Source organism: Dermochelys coriacea, chromosome 2 (assembly GCF_009764565.3).
Source record: "Dermochelys coriacea isolate rDerCor1 chromosome 2, rDerCor1.pri.v4, whole genome shotgun sequence".
NCBI classification, from domain to species: domain Eukaryota; kingdom Metazoa; phylum Chordata; order Testudines; family Dermochelyidae; genus Dermochelys; species Dermochelys coriacea.
The window spans coordinates 208,665,853-208,691,759 of NC_050069.1; the positions used below are offsets into that span (position 1 = coordinate 208,665,853).

Here is a 25,907-nt window from a genome sequence, read left to right on the forward strand (position 1 = left end):
TTATTTTTGTTTCTGTTCTGATGTGACCAGTCTCTTAAGTATTATCAAAACACTGCCATTACTACTGCAATGAAGAGCATACTGGCTTGGATTAACAGGTCTGCCCTGGTCATCCCTTAACCTATTGAAAACTACATGATAAAGGCCACTTAGTTTTTGCTTCATAAAGCTAATTGATTTATTGCACTGAAATTTCTGCTGCGTAAGGTTCTCTTTTTGGGCATGAAGCTTACACACATCCTCTTCCAAGTTCAGGATCACATCTAGTTTGTTTGCGGCAGTTCTGAACAGCAACCTTGTTTTTTCCTCTTCGCCTTATGTCATGTATAAGTGATATTTGAGTATCTGTCAGATAGAACTTTGATAACATGTTGTTGAACGCATCAATAGGCATGCTCACAATTTCATCTACAGAAAATGGAATTCTCAGGGCTTTGATATGGCATTCATCATGGCTAAGATTATCTGTGTTATTGAGGCACCTGCCCTTTATTTTGTTTGATTTCCCAGATGATGAGGAATGATGCTCAGAAGTGGATGCTAATTCATTTGGCAGCTGCGTGTAAGTGTGGTTATGAAGAATATGTTGAAGTGGGGATTCCCCACAATAGTTTGAATCGCTTTGATAGTCCATATGGCAATGTTTACTATGCTCTAGGTAATGACCCCCTACAGCTCCTAAGCCATCATGGGAAGTATATTCTATATTGCTACTGTATCCAACAGTACCTTCATTGCAGGTTGAAACAGATGATGAATCACAATTGCTTGAAGAGGTTGTGCTCTGGCTTGAAAGTCCAGAATCTGAGTCAGGTTTTTCAAACAGTTGAGAGACTTCCCTAGGATCAAAACCTTCCAATGCTAATGCCATTAGATTTATCTCATCAAATATGTTCTCATCAAGGTCTGAAAGAAGATTCTGGCTTGTTAGGTTCCTAATGTCAACAGATGTAAATAACCCCCAATTAGTCCCATTAAGTAATGATTCAGGGTTTATGATGCTAGAATTTAACTGCAGAAAGGACTCTTGTCTCTGTATATTCCTTATTTCTGGATTTACCCTACTGCTGTGGTTTGATCTCAGTAACATAGCTTCACGGAGGCTGATGTCATGGCTAATAGCCTGGATCAAATTTACAGGGTAGTGAGAAGATGATGAATTCATGCCTCTACTACTACTGCAAGCAACAGGTTGAGTAGCTCCCAGTGAAATTTCCTAAAAGGAAATGGAAAAAATATACAGAATCAGCAACTTTTCTCACCTCCGCACTCGCGCGCGCACACGCTTTTTTTTCTTTCAGTATTCTCCCTACTATTAGAATCTACAATACTACTAAACTTTTCTATTATCCTACTTGCACACAGGGTCTATCTAGTCTACGACTATAGAATTTCCCACAGACTTCATCCTTTAGCACAGAATTGTGCTCTAAAATTTAAGATATTAGAAACATGAGCAGAGTCCAGCCACTACAGTGCTGTCTTCCTAAATCTATCGACAGCTTGAAACAAGCTGTGTGAGTTATGAACTACCCCATTCAGCATAATGGCTTGATAAATGGTCCTGTTTAACTTTAAGATGTCAACATTAGCTATTTTAGTGATCATGCTGGAAGACATTCCCTAAGAATGAGAGAGAAGCACGTTGACTGGATATGTTCTCATTGCAGAGATAACTCAGGTGAGCGGTACCCAATAGAGCCTAGCCCAGGAAAGAGCAGCCATACTGCAAAGCTTTAGTCAAATTACTGCGTCCTTACTGGTGCTGCACTCACTTATGTGTGTTGCTGGGACTTCTGGGGCATGTCCCATAGTTCTTTGTGCCTTAGCAAGCTGAGCTACTGAGTGTTTCCCAGTGAATGGTGGGAGAACGTCTCCCATTCTGGACAGCTTGGGGAGGGAGTTGTGAGAAGGCACTGAAGGTCTACCAGCATTCTAGTGGCTTAGCTTGAGTCTTCCCTGCAAAATGGGCAGGGGTCCAGCCTCAGTGAAAGCATCACTTGGATTTCATTCTATACAGAAGGATGGACAGCTAGCCCGGTTTGAAAGCACCATCACACTTGGGTCAGATAGGGGGGGGTGTGTGTGTGTGTGTGTGTGTGGATTGTAAAGGTGTTAGCGGTAACACCTGCGTAACAGTGTGGGTTAACTGTACAGTAAAGACACACCTTTAAACTGCCTTCCTTCTCATCCACTAAAACAGTTTTCTCTCTCCTACTGTCAAAACCTCTAGGTTACGGTCTCCTTCAACATTTATATATAAAACTTCTAGAATTTCCAGCTAATGCAAAATATGGGGAAGCAAGATTGTATTACTCATCATATTGAATTCATTATTTTCTTTCAATGTAAATGAAGCTGCTGTATAACCTCCAATTTCCAAGTGCTAGTATGCCAAAGAAGCCAGGACCTTGTCATGGCATTTAAATCCACACTGTTGCAGAGTAGACAGGCCTTGGTTATATTTTGTAGCTCCTAACAGTACAAAATAATTATAACAGATTGTAATGTTCTGTTTATTGACTCAGCCTCTAGCACTCAGTGTAGCTGCTCTGATTTTTATCAAGTCCAAGGTTCAAACAATAGTCTTAAGAATAACTAAAAGCTAGTTGAGTTTTTTTTTTTGTTGTTTTTTTGTAGATGAAGTAGTTTTAAGCACCAGCCAAAATCTGGCAAATGTCATTTTAAGCCACATTTTCTTTCTTGGGTGGGCGGGAACAGCTTGCTATGCAAAAGACACTGGCAAATGGGAAAGACCACACTGCAGTCTCACTGCACACAAAATACTATCAAATGCACAAATTAAAAAAAAAATTGAAAAAATATTTTCCCCCTTTAATCTCTGTTATGTGCCAAATGTTAGTAACATTTATGGAAAGTCAGACAAAATATACTTTGAAATGTAAAGTAAGGTTTTAGAATTTAGATAAACTTTGATTCCTTTACAGCTTCATTTGATGAACAATGCTTCATTGTGAATATATCACAGTACATAAAGATAACACCTTTTTAGTAACATAGGATTTCTAAAACATTTAAAAATTAGCTGAGAAGTGGGAAGAGACCCTTTTATCAAAAAATGAGGTTTTAATATTTTCAGATGTCATCTGATATTCAGATTTAACTGTTTACATGCTGAAGCTATGCCTGTCCCAATATTTTGCATATTGTGAGGGCCTATTTCTGCTTAAGTTATGCAACTTCAACCCCCTTTGCAAACAGATTTACAAACACATAACAGAGCAAAATTCGACCTACCGAGCGGTTCACTAACAGAACCAAGTCTGGAGCCAGAAGCTGGATTTAAAACAGAAAAGTATTATAAATAAACTAATGAGCATATAACAGGTCATCTCTACCAGAACAGGAAAATGTTAGGTTATGAAGTTCTATCTGATGGTTATTTAGGGGGATGGTAGGAAGGATTTGTTTAAAGTCAGATGACAGATGCTTGGCTCCATCATCTAGCCAGAATCAAAGATGTTCTGTACCAACTGTGAAGTGAATGGCAAGGTGTCCCCACAGTTAAATCCTACATATTTTCACTTACAAAGGGGCTTATCAAACTGCAGCTCAGTAAGCAAATAATCTCAGATGCACTGGCACAAATCAGGGGGTGTGTGTGAGTGAAAATGAGTTCTTCTAAAAAATAAAGTTCTCTACTACACTTTCCTGTAACTCAGGTGACAGGAGAAAGTCTTGCCATATTTCTTCTATGGAGTTATCCCATATTAGCCCTGCTGTAGAGTGGGAGATAGAGCTGGTGTTTTCAATTATGCCCTTAAAAGAAACACAAGTTTTTTTTTCAAGATCAAGATCAGTTTTTTTTTAAACTGTTAGCAGTTAAAAGGCCCACAGTTGCTAAACACAGACTGTGAAAATACTGTCATAAGTATCCTGTTTTATATAGATAAACTGTCTTGTTGTGTATTACCAAGGGGCACTGGGAAGAACTGGAATTTTTAAACAGTTTTCAAATGATAAGTTGTATAATTTTACAGATTCAGGAAGCAGGTAAGTAATGACTATGTTAAAAGTTAATGACCAGAGTAGCTTTTTACAACAGAGTTTTCAGATAAATTACTGAACTACTTGTGACATACTCCCTGCTTCCTCTTTAATTAAATGGACTATCCCAGTTATCCAACTATGCCAGTTATAATCCATTGTTAATACAGCTGGGAGTTTTCTTATTTACCTCTAGTGCATTTTCTGTCTGTGATGACAGCAGCAGCAAATAGTCTTCCAAGAAGGGAGAGGAATCTATGGAATTTCTGTTGCTCTGCAGTGGAGGAAACAAAAACACTTTGAAAAGCACAATTTAGAGAAAAACAAGCAGTAAAGTAAGAGGTGCGGGGGAAGGGAGCACAGTCCCGTCTCTGCTGAAAACAGAGGGGAGAGCTCCCTCTCCTCCCACTCTGGTTTCAATCCAGTTGGCTCTAACCATCAGACACAAATGCAGATTCAGTGGTTTGTAATTTTAAGCAAGGGTCTGAAATATGCAAAAACTTAAGCAAATTTTGGCTTTCTATCACATCCCCACCATCATGCAGATCCCATACTAGCAGTCAGTGTATCTCTAGGTTGAAGTGTTAGGTGGAACACTAATCCCATTAAAATTTAAAAAAAGAAAAGGAGTACTTGTGGCACCTTAGAGTAACAAATTTATTAGAGCATAAGCATAATGCATCCGATGAAGTGAGCTGTAGCTCACGAAAGCTTATGCTCTAATAAATTTGTTAGTCTCTAAGGTGCCACAAGTACTCCTTTTCTTTTTGCGAATACAGACTAACACGGCTGCTACTCTGAAACTTAAAATTTAAAGTGTCTCTCAAGCCCCTGAGGGGGCTGCCAGAAGTACAAAAGAGCACAAGTGCTCTCCTTAGCTTGCTGCTCCCTTGAACCAGTGCAATATAGTGAAGAGCACTGGAGCTGTTAACCCAGTTAACATCTTCATCATTCACCTGCTTTATCTTCTCCCCATCTTGCGATTCTGATTGTTCACTTCCTTTATTCAGATAATAGTAATCCAAAGCTTCCTGACCAGTTTTCAAGTCTACATCCTGAAGAGTCAGAAAAAGTATATTCATGCCAAAAATAATCTTTAAAAAGACACCCCTGCTTAATTCAGCCATATTATATAATTTCCAGTGAAACATATATCTGATCATATTTAAATGTCATAACATGACAAGCTGAGAATAGGACTGAAGTAGGATAGAATCCTGCATGTGTAATACACTAATGTATGCTCTTTATCTCCAGTTTTATATGGGGATACTGAACCTCCTTATGGTATAGCTAGACATTCTTCTGCTTCACTCACCAGCAGGGGATAGTTGAATTGCATAGAGCTGCAAACGATGACCCACAATTGCACTGCATATAAAAGCAGACACTTCCATAATTTTTTAATATACAAACATGCTAAGCAGTGACACACAACTTGCATGAAATTGTGCTCATGGTGATATGACAGGAAGGGGTTTGCAACTGCAATTACAGTAACTATTTTGTTTCCATGTAGGCAAAGTCCAGGACGGAGGGGGTCAGAATAGTTACTTTTGTAATTGTCTACATATAACTTAAAACTCCATTGCACAGTAGATACATTGTGACTATTTTCCATCCCAGTGTGTTATTGTGGAATGACATCCAGAAGACACTGAAAGCAAAAACTTTTCAATATTCTGAAATCAGAATAATGTTGTTTCTGGTGTTTGAGACAAATGGATAGCAGAAGCAAACGTACTGGAACTTTCAAATGAGAACTAAAAAGATAATGTCTACAATGGATAACTCCATTCTCTAGAATGGAATGTTCTTCAACAGCAGAAAAGATAGGTTCCAATTGAATATCAAATGTTACCTTCTCTGTTCCAAAATCGTATGTTGGAGCACCATGAATTTAGGCTTCAGGCTTTGTTGATCTGCAGACATGAACTGTATAAATTCTCCAACTTGAATCAGTTTCTCTCCTATATAGAGCTTTTTCTGAACTTCAAAAAGTGTCTGTTTTTTTTTAAGTACAACTTGATACAAAACACAGACTCAAAATCATCAGAAATGTCAAGAAAGCTAAAAACATAGAAAGAAAAAGTATTTTAAAATATACTAAATGTTCTTTGGAAACAAAGTAACTTAGGACCCTAATTTTATTATACAACTTTTTCAAAAGTCATAAGGGAACCCTTAATTTTAAAAATAGACTTTTCCAATGGTAAACAGGCATCAAGTGCATTAATCAATTCATCTGATGCAAGTCTTTGCAGTGTAGATAATGCAAAGCTTTTGAAATTGCATTAGCCTACAATGGACATGCAACAGCTGATAACGTGCTATAAGTCTATTGTGTAGTTAGGCTAGCCTTTAACAGCTGTTCCATCATCAGGAAGACAACTCTTTTCTGATGCTTCAGAATGGTTAGTTCCTTTATAAGGGCAAAACCAGTGGTCAAATATTTCTACAATCTATAAAAGTCAGTAGTTTTCATGCCTTTACTGTCACCACCGGTTCAAAGATAGGAAAGGATCTGAAAACTATCACTTCAGGAGGCCAGGACCAGTTTAGGCTTTAGCGTTCACATCCAATGACATCAATGGGGTGGGAAAGTTCACACTTCTCAGAGCCATTGGTTCAGATTGTCCGCAGACTCAGGAAGACAACTCTGCAGAAGGCAACATTCAGTTCATATTTGGAAGATTTTCTATACAACCATAAGAGCTAGAGCCATATAATATTGCCTTTATATAAATCCATGGTATGCCCACATCTTGAATACTGCATGCAGATGGGGTTGCCTCATCTCAAAAGAAAAAAAAAATGTACTGGAAATGGAAAAGGTTCAGAAAAGAGCAACAAAAATGATTCAGGGTATGAAACAGCTTCCACATAAGGAAAGTAAGCATAAATATTAATATAATTCATTACTATCTATTATTACTTCAATAAGACTGGGACTTTTCAGCTTGGAAAAGAGAGGACTAAAGGGGGATATGATAGAGGTCTATAAAATCATGACTGGTGTGGAGAAAGTGAATAAGGAAGTGTTAGTTACTCCTTCTCATAACACAAGAACTAGGGGTCACCAAATGAACTTAATAGGCAGCAGGTTTAAAACAAAAGGAAGTATTTTTTTATACTACACATAGTCAACCTGTGGAACTCTTTGACAGAGGATGTTGTGAAGGCCAAGACTATTAACGGGGTTCAAAAAACAACTAAAGTTCACGGAGGATAGGGCCATCAGTGTCTATTAGCCAGGATGGGCAGGGATGCAAAACCATGCTCTGAAGTGTCCTTAGCCTCTGTTTGCCAGAAACTGTCAGTGGATAACAAGGGATGGATCACTTGATGATTACCTGTTTTGTTCATTCCCTCTGAAGCACCTGGCATTGGCCACTGTCAGAAGACAGGATACTGGGCAAGATCAGTGGTTCTGATCCTATTTATCATTGTGGGCCACATATGCAGCTCTCTATGTATTATGTAGGCTGCATCCACACAATATATATACTACCTGTATGACCCTGAGGATGTCACATGGGCCACAGCTGTGTGCTGATTGGGCTGTAAGCGGTCCGAAAGCTGGAGGTGGAGAACCACTGGGACAGATGGACCATTGGTCTGACCCAGAGTGGCAGTTCTTATGTAAAGACTTACTCTAAAAACAAAAAACAAAATAAAAATACCCTTCAGATCTATAGGTTTTAGAGTAGCAGCTGTGTTAGTCTGTATCCGCAAAAAGAACAGGAGTACTTATGGCACCTTAGAAACTAACAAATTTATTAGTTAAGCTCACGAAAGCTTATACTCTAATAAATTTGTTAGTCTCTAATGTGCCAAAAGTCCTCCTGTTCTTTTTTCAGATCTACAGGTTCTGAAAATGCTGCATCATGTTGAACAGGTTGAATGTTTGACACCTCTGGATTAGTGCACTAAGCACAATGTTGAGAGCCAGGGAATCCCAAATTCTATTCTCACCTCTGACGCTTGTTGATTTGAATTACACTAGATGATAGAATTTGGGAGTAAGTTTGGTTAGTGGATTAGGCATCAGCCTTGCATCTAGGAGGCCTGGGTTCTTAATCATGGTTGTGGCATTTGCTTGGTGTGCAACCTAGGACAAATCACTTAAACTTTCAGCTTCAGTTTACTAATCTTTAACATTGAAGTAACAATATGGACTTAGTTCATAACTAATGTTTAAAGAGTGCAAAGTATTAAGACACAGGTGGGAAAGAGGTCTCATCTCTAGTAGCAGCAGACAGTACAAACCAGCATTCACTGCCTTTCCACCCATAATTGCTTCAGAGCATGCATTTCACAGTGAGTCAGACGTTCCAAACTTGACCCCCAATTATTTGTGGACATTGTTTTTATTGCTGGTTATTCGCTTTCCATTATATTTAGTTTTAAGCCTGGACTGGAAATACTCACTCCATTGTTGTTGTTAATCTGTGTGTTGCTTTGCTATAGATGTTAACAGATTTCTCAAGCTACAGCTTGCTCTTAAGCTAACATGCATTCTCTGTCCTGCTAAATTGATTTTTTCACTAAGTTCTCTACACTTTAAACAAAGTCAGATTGCACTTTACACAAGTTTACACCACACAGTACAAGACAGACCTGTGCAAAAGAGCTACAGATATTGGTTACACAACCAGCAGTGTCTATTTTACTATGCTTTGATTAAGTAATAAAAATATCTAGTTCTTATACAGCTGCTTACTATCTGATTACTGCTGCTATTTGTCTGTGTACTATCAAGTCAGTTCTCTACATTCATAATGAAACAAAACATCCTTTTTTTCCTCAGACACAGATGTTGGATCATATTAAAGAAGTTCTGTATTAAAATCACAAATGAGTTTGATTCCCCATAGTTTAAATTCCAGGGTATTACTAATTAAGAGGGAGGTCTCTTGGTTTTTGGCTGCTAATTGTGTTAGTATATCCTAAAACAGGGTCTGTTCTCAAAACAATACTTTGTAACCACAACAACTCACACAGAGAGAGACTCAAAGTGATACTTTGTAACAACAGAAACAGCACACAGAGACTCCCCGCCCTTTTGTTGTATTTATCTCGCTTTGTTAACAATTGTGATTAAAATAGAGATAGAGGATGGATGGATGCTTGGTGTGGATAATAAATGAATGATCAGGGAGGTGCCAGTCTAAGAATCCAGTGTCGATCAGCCGAAGAAGGCGTCAAGTGGAAACAACTAGAGGACCCCCCGGAGGGCAGACTGGAATCCACCCAACAGCCTCAATGATGGGAGAACCAAAGAACCAGCTAACATCTGGCAGCATGGAGCCGTCAGGAATGTGCCATGTGCTGATTGATTCAGCAACAGCATGATGAAGCAATTCCCATAGACTGGCATAGGAATAAATTCCTATAAAAATGGACTCTAGAAACTGAGAACTTTGGGGTCCAATTCTTCAAACCAACTTCAAGGAGCATCAGATGAGCATCTGACAAGGCCCTGCTCCCTCCGCATGTCCAGGCCACCTGGCCAGTGGCTTGGCACGAGCAACTCTAAGGCTGGTAACTATGATAACAACCTTGCAGAACCTCTGTGTGTGTGTGTGTGTGTGTGTGTGTGTGTGTGTGTGTGTGTATGAATGAATGAATGAATGTGAATAAATATGAACTGAATGTTATAGCTATAACTAACTTCTTACTGGTTTCAGAGTAGCAGCCGTGTTAGTCTGTATTCGCAAAAAGAAAAGGAGTACTTGTGGCACCTTAGAGACTAACAAATTTATTAGAGCATAAGCTTTTGTGAGCTACAGCTCACTTCATCGGAAAGCTTATGCTCTAATAAATTTGTTAGTCTCTAAGGTGCCACAAGTACTCCTTTTAACTTCTTACTATGATTCTTTCTGTATTCACAATAAATGTGGCATTTTTCCTTTTCCCCTTTAATAAGATCCTGCTGGTTTTTATTTTATCGGTATAACACAGACGTTTAAAGTCCTCTGAAAGGGACATTATCCTTTGAAATATAATCACAGTTTAAAAAGTTTGGAAGATAAAACAGTAGCATGGGAAATATCAGGATTATGACAATCAGGCTGCCTTGGATTACATATTTTATGTAATGCCATGTCTAGGCATTTTATTAAGAGCCTAAATAACTCACTTGACTAATTTTAGCAAACTGAATATTACATCCATGGTTTCAAATGCTGCACCTGTCTAAATCTATTATTATTTTCAGTATCTCAATCCTGAAAATTTACTCTGGGCTGCAAATAGGCATACGCTATTGAAGATACCCTTGTTGGCTTCAGAACAGTCATGACAGTCTATTGGATCAAACACACTTGCGGGCTGGGGCGGGGGGGAAGTATTTACAAAGCACTGGGTCTATGTCAACCATCATGTTTACTTGAAAACACACTATTAAGTGTGTGTATGCAATATATCACACACATTTATACATACGACTCCTCTCCCAGAATGCAAATAGTGATGGACAGAATTAGAAGCAAAATACATAGCGCTATGGTATTTTTATTAACTTACTGCAGATGTGTAAACTACACAAATTCAGTTACCGTACAGTTCGTGACTTGAAAAATCACTGACATCCCTTTAAAACATTCAAAAATTAGTCTTTTAATGCATTTCTAGAAAATATTTAATAGACCTTTAGGTTTTCAGTCAAAGTGTTTGGGGCCACCCGGGGGGTGTGGTGGGGTGTGTGGAAGTAGGGCCATTTGCCCCAGGCCCTGGGCCCTGCAGGGGCCCCCACGAGAGTTTTCGATGGCACTTCAGCGGCGAAGGGTCCTTCACTCTGCTGAATAAACCCGGAGTGAAGGACCCGCTGCTGTTTCTTCTGCTCCGGGTCTTCGGCAGCAATTCGGCGGCGGGAGTCCTTCTACTCCATGTCTTTGGTGAAGTGCCCTGAAGACCCGGAGTGGAAGGACCCCCACGCCGAAGACACCAGGCCCCCTGAATCCTCTGGGGGCCCTGAAAGTGTTTGGCCCTGCATTGGCTCTCTACACCATGAGTTAATTTCAGCCTGAAGGAAGAACTAGTAATAGAAAGGATGAAGTGATGTGTAAAATTGATTTTGTTCTGTGTTTGTGCAGTGCCTAGCTCATTAGGAGTCATGGACCAGGAAGCCAGGTGCTACAGTAATACAAATACTAAATAATAAACCTTGTGAACTGTACAACCACTTGTTTATTTACTATTCTCTTCTAACCCACTGATGCATTCCTTCAAACTGTATTCCCTCCAGAGTTCTCTTCATCCACTACCTATGACCAAATCTGCAATAGAAACTTTTGCCAGTATAGCAATGTCAGTTAGGGGGTTGATTTTTGACAACATTTCTATTCTAACAAAAGCCCTCATGTAGTTGCAGTTATACCAGCATAAGAGTCTTTTGCGACTATAGCTTATTTTGCTCACCGAACCGGTTTAAGCTATACAGGCTTCTATATGCAATTTTTTGCCAGCATAAGCTGTCCACATTTCTAGTGTAGACCGTTAATCCTCACTTTCCCATCTACAGCCCCAATGCCCTCCTCTCTCCACCTCCACAGTCCTTCTGCAAGTCGTCTTCTCCCATTTCCTCAGTTTCCTCTCCTCCATCTTTCTCACTCATCTACACTTTGACTTCCAGCCTGTTGACTCCTCTAAGGCCATTCTCACTAGGTTCTCTGCCAAGTTCAAAGACCTTTTCTCTAGCCTTATCCTGCTCAAGCTGTCTGTTGCCTTTGACTATCAGTTACTCAATCCTCCTTGGGCTTTTGTAATTCTGTGCATGACAGGATTCTTCTGCTCTCTTTCCCTTGGTAGCTTCTCCTCTCTAATAGAGTCTCTCAGGGCTCCCTCCTATTCCTCTTCTACAACACCATACCCCTGAGCAACCTCATCCATTCTCATAGTGCTAATTACAGTCTCTATACTGAAACTCCCATATCTACCTCTGTTCCCTATCCTCTCCCTCTCTGTTCAGTCCTACATCTGCAAGTGTCTCTGGACATCCTGGAAGAAATATAGTCCTTCCCTCAGGCTGACCAAGTGAACAAGGATCTTCTCTTCTCCTTCACCTGTCCTCCTCTCCAAAAATACCCATCTCCCCAATCCCCTTTTTATCATGGTCAACAATGCCCTTGTTCTCCCAGTTGGTAAATCACACAATCTTGGTGCTATATTTGACTGCTCTCTTTCCTTTTCCACTACTCCCATCCACACTGTCACTAAATCCTGCCAGTACTTTCCCTATAAGAAAAACATCCAGGCTTTCCTTACCATCCTTACTGCTAAAACCCTGGTCATTTCTCATGTTGGCTACTGAAGTCTCTTTCTTTGATCCTTTCCAATTAGCAGTGTATCCTCCCAAGTCTATCTAACTTGCTGTAGAAAAGTCCTCTTCCCTGATCACTGCTCTAACTGGGTCACCTTCTCTTTGAATCACTGGTCCTGACTGCTGATCCGCTTCTACATCAAATTCAGACTTCTTTGACCTCACCTTTGCTCCTGTCTGCATTTCATTTCCTGCAATTTGCCCCCTAGCCTCTGCCTCCCTGGTAAGCCTCAGCATTTCCCTGACTCTCTCCCATAAATGCCTCTTATGGACCTCCCACACCCAGAGTGCCCTCCCACATTTTTGAGGTTGCATTGCACACATCAAGACACTTCCCAAGGTTTAGCCCTCCAACTCTGACCCCCACTCTACTGTTCTGGCCCTATTGCTTCACTTGGCTCTTTCAAGCCCTAGACACATTGCGGCTTGCTGTAAGACGCACAATCAGAACACACCATCACCCACTCTTGGATCCAGCATTAATCAATATTTTCATTGATGGAACAGAGAGCATGCTTATAAAATTTGCAGATGACACTAAGATAGTAGAGGGTTGCAAGCACTTTGGAGGACAAGATTAGAATTCAAAAGGACTTTGACAAACTGGAGAATTGGTCTGAATTCGACAAGATAAAATTCAATAAAGACAAGTGCAAAGTACTTCCCTCAGGGAGGAAAAATCAAATGCACAGCTACAAAATGGGGAATAACTGACTAGGCAGTAGTTCTGTTGAAAAAGATCTAGGGGTTATAATGGATAACAAATTGAATATGAGCCAGCAATGTAATGCAGTTGTAAAACAGCTAATACTCTGAGGAGTATTAACAGGAGTGTCATGTAAGACAGGGGAGGTAATTGTCCTGCTCCACTCAGCACAGGTGAAGCCTCAGCTGGAGTACTGTGTCCAATTCTGAGTGCCATACTTTAGGAAAGATGTGGACAAACTGGAGAGAGTCCAGAGGAGAGCAATGAAAATGGTAAAAGGCTCAGAAAAATCTGACCTATGAGAAAAGGTTAAAAAATGGTATGATAGTCTTGAGAAAGGAGGACCGCGGGGGAGGGGGTGGGGGGAAGAGGGGAACACCTGAAAACAGTCTTCAAATATGTTAATGGCTGATATAAAGAAGATGACACTCAACTGTTCTCCAGGACCACTGAAGGTAGGACAAGAACTAACAGGCTTAATCTGAAGCAAGGAAGATTTAAGTTAGATATTAGGAAAAATGTTCTAACTATAAGGGTAGTTAAACCCTAGAATAGACTTGCACGTGTTTGCAGTGTAGAAATCCCTATCATTGGAGGTTTTCAAGAACTGGCTGGACAAACTCCTGTCAGGGATGGTCTAGGTTTACTTGGTCCTGTCTCAGTGCAGTGGGCTGGACTTGTTGACCTCTTGAGGACCCTTCCAACCCTGCATTTCTATGATCATATATTGTTACCAGCAATATGAATTTAAGAATTGCATAACAAAAACTAAATCTGCATTACTTCACTGAAACGACAACACTCATTGGAAAAAGCAATTATACTGTACAATTCAAGTAGTTCTAATTCCATGTAAAGCCTTTCAATAAGTTTAAAATTAGGGGTCAGGCTATATCCTTACAGTAGCTTAGCTCCCTCAACTGCTCTTTTCTTAAAAAAAGATAGCAGATTTTACTGGGCACTATTAACCAGCCATATATATGCATCCAATGAAGTGAGCTGTAGCTCACGAAAGCTTATGCTCTAATAAATTTGTTAGTCTCTAAGGTGCCACAAGTACTCCTTTTCTTTCAGCCATATATAATTCCCTTAAAATAAGATCCCCAAACATGGACTTGTAGACAAGTATGAAAACAAACAATAACATTATTGAATTAGCACTTGCTTCCTTGACTTTCATAATTTATAAACAATGTAATTAAATTAATAATTAAATCAGGCATTTTAAAATTGTGTGTGTGAATTCAGTACTTGCATAAGGTACCAGACAAACACAGCCCTGGAAAATGGAGCTAAACTACACAGCAAATCCAGCTTGGGTGTAGGATACAGCTTTCCCAGCACTGCCAATGTGCCTCACTCCTGAGTTGGAAAGAGTTGCATACAGGAGTGAGTCAGGAGTTCAGCTTCAATGCTCACTCAGGTCTTCAGCATCTCTTCCAAGACTGCCAGCCATGGTGCTGATTAATGTCATCTGTAATACTGGTTTCTGTGATGTTGACCACATAGGCAAGTAATACAGCTATCACAAGGCTCCATATCCCATTACCGGTCTTCTGACCCAAGCAGTCCCCACCTGTTTCTCTTGAATGAAAAACAGCAAACCCCAATGCCTTGGAAAGGAAAGTTCTACTCTAATTCTTACATCCCACTCCTGCAAACACTTACATGAGAATACCTTATGTATGTACACAGTCCCGTTAAATTCAGTGGGGCAACTCTCATGCATAAGTCTTTGGAGAACAGAGCCTTAGATTGTGAACTTCTTTCTTAGACTGTAAGTTCCTTGAGGCAAGGATTGTGTCTTCCTGTGTGTTTGAGGATAGATGCTATTGCAACATGAATAATAAAAATAACACCATAACTTGCTGTGCTAAGATCTTTAAAACTCCATATTCACATCTTTTAAGGTGTTTTTGGAAAACGGGTCTGTAGTGTTACCTGATTAAAATATGGCCATATAGATAATTGTTGCAACCACTGATATATATTTGCAACAAATCTTGTACAAAATGTGGCATGTAATATGTCTATAAAATGGTTATAATTTGCTGGTTATGATCATGCTATCTGTATGCATGTATCGTTTTTGTATTTGAAGTTATGAGTATTGGCTCTATACCTGAATTTCAAATGTTTGCTCTTGGGGTAACACCCACAAAGTAGTTAGCCAGCACATCTTGGAGGGACTATGTAAATTAGGTGGCCCATCAAAAGAACACTTAACTCACAATGGACCACGGGAGATACCCATCTACACTGAATGGACTTTTCTGTGAACTTTTCCATTTGAAGTATAGGTAATGGTTCCCTGCAATGATTAAGCAAAATTATGCATGGACATGTGACTTGCTCATGTGACTCCAAACCCCATCTTTTACCTGTAATTTTCCACTACGTGCTGAGGGCTTTGTTTGAAACAATGGGTATCCCTCCACATGGCAGAAGCTATGAAAGGCCCTGCAAACACCTCCATTTTGTCTCTTTTCTGCTCAAACCTCTGAACTATGGACTTCTATTAATAGGAGCATTCTAACCAAGGGACTAAGGTATTTCCAATGATTTTGAAGCAACCAGAGACTTATCAAGCCAGCAGTTTATTCCATCACTGCTACAAGCCTAATGGAAGAACTTTGCATTTATTTTATGTATTTGATTCCTTTAACCAATTTAACTCTCATCTTTCTTTCTTTTCAGAGTAGCAGCCGTGTTAGTCTGTATTCGCAAAAAGAAAAGGAGTACTGGTGGCACCTTAGAGACTAACAAATTTATTAGAGCATAAGCTTTCATGAGCTACAGCTCACCTTCATCGGATGCATTTGGTGGAAAAAACAGAGGAGAGATTTATATACACACACACAGAGAACATGAAACAATGGGTTTATCATACACACTGTAAGGAGAGTGATCACTTAAGATAAGCCATCACCAGCAGCAGGGGGGGGAAAGGAGGAAAACCTTTCATGGTGACAAGCAAGGTAGGCTAATTCCAGCAGTTAACAAGAATATCAGAGGAACAGTGGGGGGTGGGGTGGGAGGGAGAAATACCATGGGGAAATAGTTTTACTTTGTGTAATGACTCATCCATTCCCAGTCTCTATTCAAGCCTAAGTTAATTGTATCCAGTTTGCAAATTAATTCCAATTCAGCAGTCTCTCGTTGGAGTCTGTTTTTGAAGCTTTTTTGTTGAAGTATAGCCACTCTAAGATCTGTGATCGAGTGACCAGAGAGATTGAAGTGTTCTCCAACTGGTTTTTGAATGTTATAATTCTTGACGTCTGATTTGTGTCCATTCATTCTTTTACGTAGAGACTGTCCAGTTTGGCCAATGTACATGGCAGAGGGGCATTGCTGGCACATGATGGCATATATCACATTGGTAGATGCGCAGGTGAACGAGCCTCTGATAGTGTGGCTGATGTGATTAGGCCCTATGATGGTATCTCCTGAATAGATATGTGGACAGAGTTGGCAACGGGCTTTGTTGCAAGGATAGGTTCCTGGGTTAGTGGTTCTGTTGTGTGGTGTGTGGTTGATGGTGAGTATTTGCTTCAGATTGGGGGGCTGTCTGTAAGCAAGGACTGGTCTGTCTCCCAAGATCTGTGAGAGTGATGGCTCGTCCTTCAGGATAGGTTGTAGATCCTTGATGATGCGTTGGAGAGGTTTTAGTTGGGGGCTGAAGGTGATGGCTAGTGGCGTTCTGTTGTTTTCTTTGTTGGGCCTGTCCTGTAGTTGGTGACTTCTGGGTACTCTTCTGGCTCTGTCAATCTGTTTCTTCACTTCAGCAAACTTCCTCGTGGCTGGACTTTACAAAAACTAGACAAGCCATTTACAAAACACACTTTGCTTCTCTACAAAAGAAAAAGGACACTAAGCTATCTAAACTACTATATGCCACAAGGGGCCACAACAATGGTTCCCGTAACCCACCCAGCAATATTGTTAATCTATCCAACTATACTCTTAGCCCAGCAGAAGAATCTGTCCTATCTCGGGGCCTCTCCTTTTGCCCCTCCACCCCCACGAACATGATACAGTTCTGTGGTGACCTAGAATCCTATTTTCGACGTCTCAGACTCAAGGAATATTTCCAACACACCTCTGACCAACATATTAACCCACAGAGACCTTCCTGCCAACACTACAAAAAGAAGGATTCTGGGTGGACTTCTCCTGAAGGTCGAAACAGCAGCCTGGATTTCTACATAGACTGCTTCCGCCGACGTGCACGAGCTGAAATTGTGGAAAAGCAGCATCGCTTACCCCATAACCTCAGCCATGCAGAACACAGTGCCATCCACAGCCTCAGAAACAACTCTGACATCATAATCAAAAAGGCTGACAAAGGAGGTGCTGTCATCATCATGAATAGGTCGGAGTATGAACAAGAGGCTACTAGGCAGCTCTCCAACACCACTTTCTACAAGCCATTACCCTCTGATCCCACTGAGAGTTACCAAAAGAAACTACAGCATTTGCTCAAGAAACTCCCTGAAAAAGCACAAGAACAAATCCGCACAGACACACCCCTGGAGCCCCGACATGGGGTATTCTATCTGCTACCCAAGATCCATAAACCTGGAAATCCTGGACGCCCCATCATCTCAGGCATTGGCACCCTGACAGCAGGATTGTCTGGCTATGTAGACTCCCTCCTCAGGCCCTTCGTTACCAGCACTCCCAGCTATCTTCAAGACACCACCGATTTCCTGAGGAAACTACAGTCCATTGGTGATCTTCCTAAAAACACCATCCTAGCCACTATGGATGTAGAAGCCCTCTACACCAACATTCCACACAAAGATGGACTACAAACCGTCAGGAACAGTATCCCCGATACTGTCACGGCTAACCTGGTGGCAGAACTTTGTGACTTTGTCCTGACCCATAACTATTTCACATTTGGTGACAATGTATACCTTCAAATCAGCGGCACTGCGATGGGTACCCGCATGGCCCCACAGTATGCCAACATTTTTATGGCTGACTTAGAACAACGCTTCCTCAGCTCTCGTCCCCTAATGCCCCTACTCTACTTGCGCTACATTGATGACATCTTCATCATCTGGACCCATGGAAAAGAAGCTCTTGAGGAATTCCACCATGATTTCAACAATTTCCATCCCACCATCAACCTCAGCCTGGACCAGTCCACACAAGAGATCCACTTCCTGGACACTACGGTGCTAATAAGCGATGGTCACATAAACACCACCCTATATCGGAAACCTACTGACCGCTATTCCTACCTACATGCCTCTAGCTTTCATCCAGATCATACCACTCGATCCATTGTCTACAGCCAAGCGCTACGATATAACCTCATTTGCTCCAACCCCTCAGACAGAGAGAAACACCTACAAGATCTCTATCATGCATTCCTACAACTACAATACCCACCTGCTGAAGTGAAGAAACAGATTGACAGAGCCAGAAGAGTACCCAGAAGTCACCTACTACAGGACAGGCCCAACAAAGAAAACAACAGAACGCCACTAGCCATCACCTTCAGCCCCCAACTAAAACCTCTCCAACGCATCATCAAGGATCTACAACCTATCCTGAAGGACGAGCCATCACTCTCACAGATCTTGGGAGACAGACCAGTCCTTGCTTACAGACAGCCCCCCAATCTGAAGCAAATACTCACCATCAACCACACACCACACAACAGAACCACTAACCCAGGAACCTATCCTTGCAACAAAGCCCGTTGCCAACTCTGTCCACATATCTATTCAGGAGATACCATCATAGGGCCTAATCACATCAGCCACACTATCAGAGGCTCGTTCACCTGCGCATCTACCAATGTGATATATGCCATCATGTGCCAGCAATGCCCCTCTGCCATGTACATTGGCCAAACTGGACAGTCTCTACGTAAAAGAATGAATGGACACAAATCAGACGTCAAGAATTATAACATTCAAAAACCAGTTGGAGAACACTTCAATCTCTCTGGTCACTCGATCACAGATCTTAGAGTGGCTATACTTCAACAAAAAAGCTTCAAAAACAGACTCCAACGAGAGACTGCTGAATTGGAATTAATTTGCAAACTGGATACAATTAACTTAGGCTTGAATAGAGACTGGGAATGGATGAGTCATTACACAAAGTAAAACTATTTCCCCATGGTATTTCTCCCTCCCACCCCACCCCCCACTGTTCCTCTGATATTCTTGTTAACTGCTGGAATTAGCCTACCTGCTTGTTACCATGAAAGGTTTTCCTCCTTCCCCCCCCTGCTGTTGGTGATGGCTTATCTTAAGTGATCACTCTCCTTACAGTGTGTATGATAAACCCATTGTTTCATGTTCTCTGTGTGTGTGTATATAAATCTCTCCTCTGTTTTTTCCACCAAATGCATCCGATGAAGTGAGCTGTAGCTCACGAAAGCTTATGCTCTAATAAATTTGTTAGTCTCTAAGGTGCCACAAGTACTCCTTTTCTTTTTGCGAATACAGACTAACACTGCTGCTACTCTGAAACCTTTAAATGGTTGAGAAAACAAGCTGTGCTGAATAGAATGTATGTTCCTGTTTTTGTGTCTTTTTGTAATTTAAGGTTTTGCCTAGAGGGATTCTCTGTTTTGAATCTAATTACCCTGTAAGGTATTTACCATCCTGATTTTACAGAGGTGATTCTTTTTACTTTTTCTTCTACTAAAATTCTTCTTTTAAGAAAACTGAATGCTTTTTCATTGTTCTTAAGATCCAAGGGCTTGGGCCTGTGGTCACCTATGCAAATTGGTGAGTTTTTTTACCAAACCTTTCCCAGGAAGGGGGGCGTGCAAGGTTTTGGTGAGGATTTTGGGGGGAAAGACGTTTCCAAATGGCTCTTTCCTAATAAAAAACCCGGTTAGACGTTTGGTGGTGGCAGCAAATGTCCCAGGGCAAAAGGTAAAATAGTTTGTACCTTGGGGAAGTTTTAACCTAAGCTGGTAAAAGTAAGCTTAGGAGGTTTTCATGCAGGTCCCCACATCTGTACCCTAGAGTTCAGAGTGGGAAAGGAACCTAGACAACCCTTGTCTTGGTCCCTTTTCCAACTTTGACTTTTCTCCCTCTCTGCATTCAAACCCCTCCTTACTTACTTCTGGAGCAAATTTTTCAGTAAGAATCCATGGGACGTCAATTTATAATTTTTGCATTGCTACAATTTTAAGTCTTCTGCCTATATAATATAATCTTATGTGTGTGATCCAGGAAAAAAAGACGTAAACTTGTTTAACTTTACTCATGTAAGTAGTATTGTACAGTGAACAGCCTACTCACACCTAAATAATGTCACTTTTAACATGCTAAACATAGTTCCATTAAGTTTACAAGGCTATTAGTCATTTATACCATATTTTACTTTACAAGCCATATGTTTTATTAGTGTTACTATTTGATTGGTTTGATTAGTAAGGCAACAAAACATTATTGTGAAGCCTATATTTTATTACAAAAATCAATTTAATGACAGCCTGGTTCCACAATAGTACATACCAAGGCTATGCTGATCTCAGTTTGTTGCGTAACAATCTAATGCAGAAACACATATACAGCTCTACTTGTTCTTAAAGACTGACCAGCCTCCATAATACTACTCTGTCTCTTCTCAGAGCACTAAAGAGAAAAACAGGTCAAACTGTACTATAAATGACTGCATGTCCAGATAGGACACATCAGCAACTGTACTTTTCATTTACATTTTTACATCCATTTGTCTCTCAGGCCCATGAATATCGAGTTCCCCAAAACTGATAAAAGAAAAGGAGTACCGGTGGCACCTTAGAGACTAACAAATTTATTAGAGCATAAGCTTTCGTGAGCTACAGCTCACTTCATCGGATGCATTTCCGATGAAGTGAGCTGTAGCTCACGAAAGCTTATGCTCTAATAAATTTGTTAGTCTCTAAGGTGCCACCGGTACTCCTTTTCTTTTTGCGAATACAGACTAACACGGCTGCTACTCTGAAACCTGTGATTATCCAAAACTGATATTGTCTGATCCATGAGAATCCACAGCATGAACTTTGCTGGCAACTCCATCCCCCAGTGCTGGATGAACAAAGTAAATCCAGTTGTTTTTCCAGTCAGTAGTTACCTAAGTTTCTTGACTTGTTTTTAAAACCTTACTAAACCAAACAAACAACAAAATACTTCCTTAAATCCCCTTACCTAGATTCCAAGCTCCAGTCCTGATTTCTGGTGGGGAGTCTAAGGCTATGTCTACACTGCCACTTTCAGTGCTAAAACTTTAGTCATTCAGGGGTGAAAAAACACGCCCCCTCCCCCCCCGCAAGCCACAAAAGTTTTAGCACTGAAAAGCGCCAGTATAGACGGCACTTTATAGCTGGGAGCCCAGTTCCTGGCAATAAAGCTACTACCGCTCGTTCAGGGTGGGTTTTTTTTTTTAATCGCTAGGAGAGCTCTCCCCCGGCGATAAAGCACGTCTACACTGCCCACTTCACACCGCTGCCATGGCCGCACTGTAACATGGGGAGTGTAGACATACCCTAAGAGTGGGAAGCTGCCAATAGCACTGGACTACCTTTCATGAAAGGCAGAAGTAAAAGCTACAAATTAGCTGAAGTGCCTTGTAATCCTATTTATTACTGCAGCCACATTTTTACAATACAGGTGGCCTTTATTTAAAGGTATGGAAATAATATTTTGTAAAAAGGCTGAAACTTCCCTTCTGTCTTTCACTTTGTGCGCAAGTGCTAGCCTTGAAAAGACAGCAGGAATTTCCTTAGAGGATTATTCAAAAACACATTAACAAAAGAGAAGATGACCATACATACTATTTTCAATATGTGAGAATGTCCCCAAAATCTGTCTGTTTATTAAGGTAACTACCATAATAAAATAAATATAAAGAGAAAGGATCTTTAAACCTATGAAAGAGTTTCAAATTACAATACATTTTATGCCTGTTAATTTATTAGGAAGCTAGATAATTTCGTGGAGAAGACACTAGATTTTTCATTCTAGGAACCCATTTATGTTTCAACTGAAGAGCATTGAGATTTGGGATTCAGTTTACTAGTCTCTCTCTCAACCACACTATACTTTAGGGAAGTAGGGCTCCAGAAAGGTCCAGAGCTAAATTAGCACAGAAAATGAATCATTCCTCACTCCAGTACAAGTGATCCCTTTAGGTTAGGGTGGAGAAACTAGTTCTGCAACTACCTACATAAATAATATCAATACAGTACAGAATCATAACCAAGGTAATCCTTGTGCAAAATTGTAATATTAAGAAAAATTAGGAGAGGTTTTTTTACAATATAAGTATTCTTAATAATCAGACAGCATCAGTTGCTGTTGATCACTGAACTCAAGTTATTGAAAAAATCTTAGCCCTCAGAGATTAAAATTTAGTATGCAATTAGTAATTTAGTATTATCATGTAAGTATTATTTTACTTTAGATTGCAAAATATGTCAAATATGTTTGCACAACTTAATGTTATTATTCATCTACGTATCACTGCTTGCCACCATGGTATTAGATAGTGGGTTTATAAATTATTTAAAAATCAAAGCACTGATTCTGCAAAAATTACACGAGTAACTTTACTCCTGGGTGTAGTCCCGTTAAACTGAATGGCTCTACTCACATGCATGAAGTTACATGCATGTTTAACTGTTTTGCAGGATCAGGGACATGGATTAAATAGGTTGCTGAAGTTAGTATAGGGACACATATTGCATGTGTCTATAATTGAACAATCTAAGATAAACTGATCATGATTATCAGGTACAACTATATGTTTTGACCTGGTTTATGTCACTAATCAACTACTGTAATAAACCAGAGACAGTTTGAAGTGTTTCATCTAGCACTGGTGAAGCTAGAGTTCAGCTCTGGCACAATAAAATGGCCGAGATTTATGGTGACAGTATTATAAAGATATTGACAAAACCAGCTATTAGACAGTGATGTACATATGGTCCACCACAAGTAGTACTGTATAGTGCAGTCCCAGTTTTGATGGATCATGGATAAATTACATTTAAAAGTGTCCATGTGCACACATTACGAAAATACTTAAAGCTCAGGCCTTAATCCTGCAACCCTGATTTCAATAGAATTTAAAATGAGTAAAATTAAGCATATGGTTAAATCTCTGCAGGATTGGGTCCTCATGGGTATTCATAAGTTTCAGAGTATCAGCCCTTTTAGTCTGTATTCGCAAAAAGAAAAAGAGTACTTGTGGCACCTTAGAGACTAACAAATTTATTTGAGCATAAGCTTTCGGAAGTGAGTTGTAGTTCACAAAAGCTTATGCTCAAATAAATTTGTTAGTCTCTAAGGTGCCACAAGTACTCCTTTTCTTTTTATGGATATTCATGTGTCCCTGATTATTTTGTTAAAAACTGTAGTCTGCTTGCTGACCCAGTTGTTCATCAGTTTTTGTTAGATTATAACCTTTGCAGAGCTAAAATTACTTATTTATTTGGTCTACATTACTTATAATCAGTGTGTACAGTTATGGTGCTAGAGTGAATAAAGTAGATAATGGAACCTTGTTATTGGTATAGACTTTTTTAGCACATACCCAAGATCATTTGGAATTGAAGGTCTTTTTACAGACAGCAGAAAAGTCACCCTGTGTCCTCACTTCTTGAAAAAGCTCTGACAGTTTAAGAAGCTGCCTCCTTTTCCTTCCCTTTCCTCCTTTTGTTACAGGATACACAGTATTATGTTCAGATTAAACCTCTGTCTCCTCCTCAGCTGGGACATCATGAAAGAAAGAAGCATTTTGAGATCTAAGCTTCCTGGCAGTTCGGCATGGGTGTATCAGCAGCTCAACATTTAGGATTTGTCACATTACAGGGGCAGGTGCAAGTTGGGGCATTCAGATCCAAACCCAAACCACCTCCTGCCAAACTTTGTTTTGTGGAAGGCAGGGAGGCCAGCTGGTCCTAGCATTCCAGGCCCCTCCCCAGCAGTTCTGCAACACGGTGCAACACCCAGTTACTTCATATGCAGAAAAGGGGAAAGTGTGAGGAGCATCTGCCATGGATGCATCCTCGAGGTAAGGTGGGGATGTGTGTGTTGTCCCCAGCCTCCTTTATGCTGGGGTGTCCCCTTGGCAGGCGGGATGCCTTCTCCTCCTCTCCGATCTGCAGATACCCACTTTCACCTGCAGAAGGTGCGCGAAGGGGAGGCAGGTCTTCTCCCCACCTCCCCAGCCTTGTGGGTCCCCACGCTACCTCTGGACTCCAAACCCCAGGCGGGGTGTGATGTTCTGTGTCCTCCCCTGCCCCTCACCTCTAGGGCAGGGCAGTCACTTCCCCCAGGGCTGGGCTCGGCTCCGAGGGCCGCTGCAGATCCTCCATCCCCTTCCTCCTGAACCTGCTGCTGCAGGCTGCTCCCCCGGGCGGAGCAGGGGCGGCTGGGGCTCTCGCTGGGGGCATCTCCCCCGGCGCCACTGACTGGCGAGGAGGGGAGCACCCCATTCTCCTCACCGGCCATGGCGTGCACCAGCCAGCCCCCAGCGCCCGCACCTCCCGGAGCAGCAGCAGCCGGTCCTTGTCCCTGTCCCTTTCCGGGCACTTGGGGTGCGGAGGGCTGCTCCCCGCATCCGCATGGAAAGCGCCCAGGGCCCTGCGCTGCGGCAGATCCTGGTCCAGCCGCAGCCCCGCCAGGCTGAGCAGGAGGGCGACCTGCAGCAGCAGCCCCTCCTCGGAGCAGCAGCGCCTAATCAGGGGCTTCATCCGCACTCGGGCAACTCCCCCAGCGGCTCGCAGCAGCCGGCCCCAGGGGAGGCCGGGGCAGCACTTGTCTGTGCTGGGAAGGGAAAGAGATCCATAAACCTGGAAAATCTGGATGCCCCATCATCTCAGGCATTGGCACCCTGACAGCAGGATTTCTGGCTATGTAGACTCCCTCCTCAGGCCCTACGCTACCAGCACTCCCAGCTATCTTTGAGACACCACTGACTTCCTGAGGAAACTACAATCCATCGGTGATCTTCCTAAAAACACCATCCTAGCCACTATGGATGTAGAAGCCCTCTACACCAACATTCCACACAAAGATGGACTACAAGCCATCAGGAACAGGATCCCCGATAATGTCACGGCTAATCTGGTGGATGAACTTTGTGACTTTGTCCTCGCCCATAACTATTTCACATTTGGGGACAATGTATACCTTCAAATCAGTGGCACTGCCATGAGTACCCACATGGCCCCACAGTATGCCAACATTTTTATGACTGACTTAAACCACCGCTTCCTCAGCTCTCGTCCCCTAATGCCCCTACTCTACTTGCACTACATTGATGACATCTTCATCAACTGGACCCATGGAAAAGAAGCCCTTGAGGAATTCCACCAGGATTTCAACAATTTCCATCCCACCATCAACCTCAGCCTGGACCAGTCCACACAAGAGATCCACTTCCTGGACACTATGGTGCTAATAAGCGATGGTCACATAAACACCATCCTATACCAGAAACTTACTGACAGCTATTCCTACCTACATGCCTCCAGCTTTCACCCAGATCACACCACACGATCCATTGTCTACAGCCAAGCTCTACGATACAACCGCATTTGCTTCAACCCCTAGAGACAAACACCTACAAGATCTCTATCAAGCATTCTTTTAACTGCACTACGCATGTGCTGAAGTTAAGAAACAGATTGACAGAGCCAGAAGACTACCCAGAAGTCACCTACTACAGGACAGGCCCAACAAAGAAAATAACAGAACGCCACTAGCCATCACCTTCAGCCCCCAACTAAAACCTCTCCAACGCATCATCAAGGATCTACAACCTATCCTGAAGCCATCACTCTCACAGATCTTGGGAGACAGGCCAGTCCTTGCTTACAGACAGCCCCCCAACCTGAAGCAAATA

The 25,907-nt window shown here is 41.5% G+C and overlaps 1 protein-coding gene across 1 annotated transcript; it reads right to left on the reverse strand.

The window, feature by feature from the left end:
• NFE2L3 (nuclear factor, erythroid 2 like 3) lies at nucleotides 1–24,837 on the reverse strand. The gene is given in 8 exon segments (XM_043507129.1): nucleotides 1–271; nucleotides 273–1,216; nucleotides 3,259–3,297; nucleotides 3,673–3,780; nucleotides 4,199–4,282; nucleotides 4,941–5,063; nucleotides 24,308–24,528; nucleotides 24,531–24,837. Coding segments are annotated over 8 exon segments (2,013 nt in total). The 5' UTR covers nucleotides 24,754–24,837.
• Nucleotides 24,838–25,907: the final 1,070 nt, after the last annotated feature.